The sequence below is a fragment of the Aethalodelphis obliquidens genome, unplaced genomic scaffold (assembly GCF_003676395.1).
Source record: "Aethalodelphis obliquidens isolate GAN/ISIS:26980383/991018 unplaced genomic scaffold, ASM367639v1 scaffold3, whole genome shotgun sequence".
Lineage (NCBI taxonomy): Eukaryota > Metazoa > Chordata > Mammalia > Artiodactyla > Delphinidae > Aethalodelphis > Aethalodelphis obliquidens.
The window spans coordinates 43144554-43150183 of record NW_020837947.1 but is presented as its reverse complement, the minus strand read 5'-3'; the positions used below and the strand labels follow the sequence as shown (position 1 = coordinate 43150183).

Below are 5630 nucleotides of genomic sequence, written 5' to 3'. Positions count from 1 at the left end.
GTTTCTTGCAATTGTTTGGTCTGACTGAGAGTGGGTTTAGGAGCCAGGGTGGCTGCCATCGAGGAAAAGCTGGTGTTTTTCCCAGTTTATCCAAGTAAAAAGTATTCATTTGGTGACTGCATAGGGTCATTAAGGGTAAGGAAAGTCCCCTTGTCAGGAGGAAACAAAACTCACAGTGGAACAGGGCCTATCTTCCCTCAGAGTTCCGGAATTGAGGGATAAAGGTCACCAGTACCTCCGCTTCTGGAAAGGCATGAGTACTAGGGAGGTCAATGGTGTGTGTGTTTGAGTCTGCCGCACCTGGTCTGGTTGAAATAAGAAAGCGAAAGCTCAGGAAACCCAGAGAAAACCCTTTCTTTTTTGGAAGGCTTGGCTTAGCAGAGCAGGGAAAACCCCAGACCCCAGATCCTCCCCCAAATCATTCGAGGAGCTGGGCAGCGAAGAGGCAGAAGCACACGGGCACATCCACGGCGCCCTGGGGTAGGAGACCAATGGAGAAGTTTAGGGCGGTGCTGGACCTGCACCTCAAGCACCGCAATACGCTGGGTTACGTCCTGGTGAGCTTGCTGACGGTGGGTGGGGAGCGCATCTTCTCCACCGCGGTGTTCCAGTGCCCGTGCAGCGACGCCTGGAACCTGCCCTACGGCCTGGTCTTTCTGCTGGTACCGGCGCTGGCGCTCTTCCTCCTGGGCTACGTGCTGAGCGCGCGCACCTGGCGCCTGCTGACCGGCTGCTGCGCGCCGGGCGCGCGCACTGGCTGCGGCGCATCGCTGCGCGGGGCCCTGGTGTGCGCGCAGCTCAGCGCTGTCGCTGCGGTCGCGCCGCTCACCTGGGTGGCCGTGGCGCTGCTCGGGGGCTCCTTCTACGAGTGCGCCGCCAGCGGGAGCGCCTTCGTGGCGCGGCGCCTGTGCTTCGGCCGCAGCCCCGGCTGCGCGGACCAGCTGCCGCTGGTGCCGTGCCATCAGGCCCAGGCTCCCGACGTGCAGGACCTGCAGAAGGAGCTCAAGGCCCAGTCGCAGGTCGGGCGCCCGCGCTGGACGCGCTGGGGGGATCGGAGAGGGACGGGCTTCTACGGGGATGGACGGGGGAGGTAGAAATGCGTGCCCTTTCTCCAGACATACGACATCCGAAGACTAACTAGAATGGTTGTTGACTTCTCGTGAGCCGATAGGCATTCCTTCCTTCCTTCCTCCCTCCCTCTCTCTTTCTTTCTTTCTTCCCTCCCTCCTTCCTTTCTTTCTTTCTTCTTCCTTTCCCCTAACTCCCTTCTTTCCTTCCTTTCTATCTCGGTGCTTTTTCTTTTCTTTTTTAAATTGAAGTACAGTTGATTTACAATATCGTGTTAGTTTCAGGTGTACAGCACAGAGATTCAGTTATACGTGTGTGTGTATCCTTCTTCAGAGTCTCTTCCCTTACAGGTTATTACAAAATATTGAGGATAACTAATTAACAGGAGAAAGGCACTTGGGCACTCGTATAGTGTCAGGCATCCACTCTGTACCAGTCACCGTGCTGGGCCCTTTACTTCCTTTATTATTCTCTTCTGTCTTTACAGTGAATACACTGAGTCCAGGTCAAGTTGCTTGTCCAGTCAGAATTGTTACAGTAAAATGAGTCTGCCTGGCTCTAAAGCCATCACCCCACACTACTTCTGGGCTTGTAAAGCTAAGAGGTTCTTGGAAATGAATGTTTGTTTCATTGGATTTTCTGAAATTCCACGTTTTGAGTTCCAGGGATTCGACATATAAACTCCTCCTTGGGCCCTTGACATGCCTTGGAAAATGACTGTCTTGTCAAGTGAGCACTTGTACTGAGGGGTTCGAGAGGTTACTGCCACTTCTTTCTCGTAAGGGATTAAGACCTAAAGCTGTTGCTTGTTCATCATCATAACTCTAAATAGTTCACACTTTATCTGAGGATTTAAAAATTTCTAAAAAAAAAATGTGACTAAATTGCTATTTTGTTGTGTTTTCTGAAGGTGTTGGGCTGGGTCCTGATAGCAGTTGTTATCATCGTCCTCCTGATTTTTACATCCATCACCCGATGCCTATCTCCAGTTAGCTTCCTGCAGCTGAAATTTTGGAAAATCTATTTGGAACAGGAGCAGCAGATCCTTAAAAGTCAAGCCACAGAACATGCAACCAAACTGGCAAAAGAAAATATCAAGTGTTTCTTTGAGTGTTCACATCCAAAGGAATACAACACTCCAAGCATAAAAGACTGGCAGCAAATTTCATCACTATATACTTTCAATCCAAAGGAACAGTACTACAGCATTTTGCACAAATATGTGAACAGAAAAGAGAAGAATCAAAGTATCAGATCTTCCAAAGAAGATGTGGTGGTTCCTGTTCTTGGCTTTGTAGATTCATCTGATATGAACAGCACTCCAGACTTATGACCTTATGAATAGGAAAAAAGTTCTTTTGAGTTATTGATTCATTAAAAAAAAAAAATTGGTATTGTTTATGACTTTTTTTTTGGTCTTCCAAATTATGGAAACATAGCATATTAAATCAAATAAAAATTTAGAACTTTATCTCTTTATTATATTATAAGAAAAAAAGGAAGCAAAGGTAAATGGTTCACTCAAAGTGACAACCTGGAACTAAATCAGAATTTTTATATCCCTAGCCTAGGGTATTTTTCACTGAAAAATAATGCTGCTTTCAAATAAAAGAATTTAGTAGCAAAAACAGCAAAATAACAATTGAACTTCAGACCTTTCTTTTAGGGTATTTGATTTCAAATTCACTTTCATGCAGACAGCACATTGTTTGGTACTTTAAAATACTGGCATTTTATGGCTACTAAAACAAAATACAAAATAAAATCATCATGAAAAGGGAAGTAAATTTTTTTAAAAACAAAATTTGAAAAACTATGATAATTGCAGGCATAACCTGTATTTAGTTTGTAGGATCAGAAGGAAATTTTTAAAGCTGTTTATTGTGGTAAATTTCAAATATACACAAATGTAGAAAGAATAGTATTATGAACCCTCATATGGTCATTACACAGCTTCAATGGAGTGGGGAAGTCAGCTAAAGCCTACACCATACAAATAAATATAGAAATACAAATTGTGAGCTGGTTTAGATTGAGGAGGAGGGGATTGGGGAGGTCTGTGAGAAACTGAAATCTGTAGAGTCAGAGAAGAGCATTTCAGTTTGCAGAACAGTATGTACAAAGGTGGAGGTGAGGAAGATCTTAGTACAGTCAGAAGCCTTAAAGGCGACTAGAGAAAATGTGCAAGGGACAGCTCGTGCCCCCTCGAAATCATGCAAAGGATTTTGGTTTTCATCCTATGAACATCTCAGGAAGATTGATCTGCTTTTCTTTTTATTTATTTATTTTTTTTGTGGTACGCGGGCCTCTCACTGTTGTGTTGAGGCGGACTCTCAACCACTGCGCCACCAGGGAAGCCCTGATCTGCTTTTCTTGTGGGAAAAGGAATGGCAGGGGGAAGAGGGAGAGCCAGGGTGGAAATGGAGAGATTAATCAGGAGGCTACTGCAGGGGAAATAGGTGGGAGTGAACTTGAACCTGGTTGATGGTGATGAAGACAGAAAAAGAAGATAGATTCAAGGTAGACTTTGACAGCATTTGTTGATGGAAAGGATGCAAGGATGTTTTTGAGAGCAAAAATATCTATAGATAAAATTCTGTTGCTTGATAATGCCAGGACTTTCCAGGGAATCTTAGATTGTCATTCCTGTCCATCTCCCAAATTTATGGCTGTTCTGTGCGTTTAAAAAAATGACTTATGAAAACTTTGCAAAACAACTAAGCACAGATCATATTTAGCCCTTCTTCCTCTTTTGGCAGATCCTTGCTCCTGCTTCTATTTGCCCTTTGTTGCATAGGGGCCATTAAAAAGTACTGGTCAGTAGAGCTGAATATCCTGTTATTGAGAGTCATATATTGCAAGAAAGTTGGCAGAGAAACTGCGTGATCAGTTCTTTTCTATTCCCTAATGAATAGTTTTGAAAATCATATCATGACTACTTTCATTTTTGCTTCCCTTATTTTAAAATTTCTTTAGTATATTCTTCTCTTCAACATGTTTTTTCTGGCCTACCATTTATACTTATGTATAATACTGTCTTCAATAGTCTCACGTTCCATTTTATTGACTTATGCTACACTTTCTCTTGCATGGTCTTTAATATTGTTGTGAAAGTATATATGCTTAAGATAAAAAATGATGATGGAGAAATGTGTGAAAGAAAAAGTGAAATCACCTCATTCCTTTGCAATATGTTCTTCCCAGAGGAAGCTGTATACTCCATGTCTAGATAAACATTATCTCATACTATAAATGTGGCTTTGCACATTTTTCATATAAAATATCATAGTTCCATGTATATATACATAACAATTTACCTCCTGAAAAATTACTGCATAGTATTCTACTGATTAGTAGGATATGATTCCTTTTTTGTTAAAAAAAAATACACACACATGCACACATATATATGCACACATTCATAAAGTATATAAAGATAGGCACAAAATTGTCAGATTTGGTCAATTCTGAGGAATAATAATGGGTCAGGGGATTCTTTTGAACCTCATGCACTTTTTTTTTTTTTTTGTGGTACACGGGCCTCTCACTGTTGTGGCCTCTCCTGTTGCGGAGCACAGGCTCCGGATGCGCAGGCCCAGTGGCCATGGCTCACGGGTCCAGCCGCTCCGCGGCATGTGGGATCTTCCCGGACCGGGGCACGAACCCATGTCCCCTGCATCGGCAGGCGGACTCTCAACCACTGCGCCACCAGGGAAGCCCGAACCTCATGCACTTTTGATCTTTGGATTTTAAAATAATAAATAATAAATATTAAGAGTATAATTAGAAACGATTAAAAAGAACCCTTACTACTGGTGTAGGGCTTTACAGTCAATAAAGAGGTTTTGCATCTTTCACTTCATTTTATTTTCAGGAGTTTGTGGGATACCCATGAAACATATCACTCACACTTACAAGTAAGGAATCGAAGGTTAGAGAAGTCACGTTGCTAGGCCAAGGTCACATGGTAGAACCGAAGCTAAGGGACTGCTCCTCTCTGGATCATGTAGTTCAAAGTGGCCACTTGGCTGTTTTTATTACTGGGTTAGATTTTTTCCCCTTTTAAATCCATGTGCCCTTGTGAGCGGAAAAGATACAGATGTCCTTAGTGACCCCCAGGAATTTTCATGTCCTTCAGAAACTTGGCGACTACTGATAGCTAAGACCACTTTGAACAAACACAGTGAGATCAGGACACAGCACAGTTATTTCATGGTGGGAACACGGTCACCACTATTTCGCAGGATACATCACTCTTCTGACCCTGGCCCCAAACAGGCCATGTTGTGGGCTCAAGAAGCATTTTTATACTCAATGTATAGTCTTTATAATATCGCAATTAAGAGCTCAGTCACTGGAGACAAATGGGTGGTATATGAGCAATTGAAACTTATTTTTCACAGTTCTGGAGGCTGGGAAATCCAAGGTCAAGGCACCAGCACATTAAGTGTCTGGTGACAGCCCACTTCCTGGTTCACAGATGGTTATCTTCTCACTGTGTCCTACATGGTGGAAGGGGCACTAATCCCATTCATGAGGGCTCTGCTCTCATGACCTAATCA

The 5630-nt window shown here is 43.3% G+C and overlaps 1 protein-coding gene across 1 annotated transcript; it reads left to right on the top strand.

The window, feature by feature from the left end:
- Positions 1-338: 338 nt before the first annotated feature.
- Positions 339-2458, top strand: CALHM6 (calcium homeostasis modulator family member 6). Its single transcript, XM_027079705.1, has 2 exons — positions 339-1019; positions 1979-2458. Exons 1-2 carry the CDS (start codon positions 492-494, stop codon positions 2399-2401), a joined length of 951 nt encoding a protein of 316 aa, XP_026935506.1. The 5' UTR covers positions 339-491; the 3' UTR covers positions 2402-2458.
- Positions 2459-5630: the final 3172 nt, after the last annotated feature.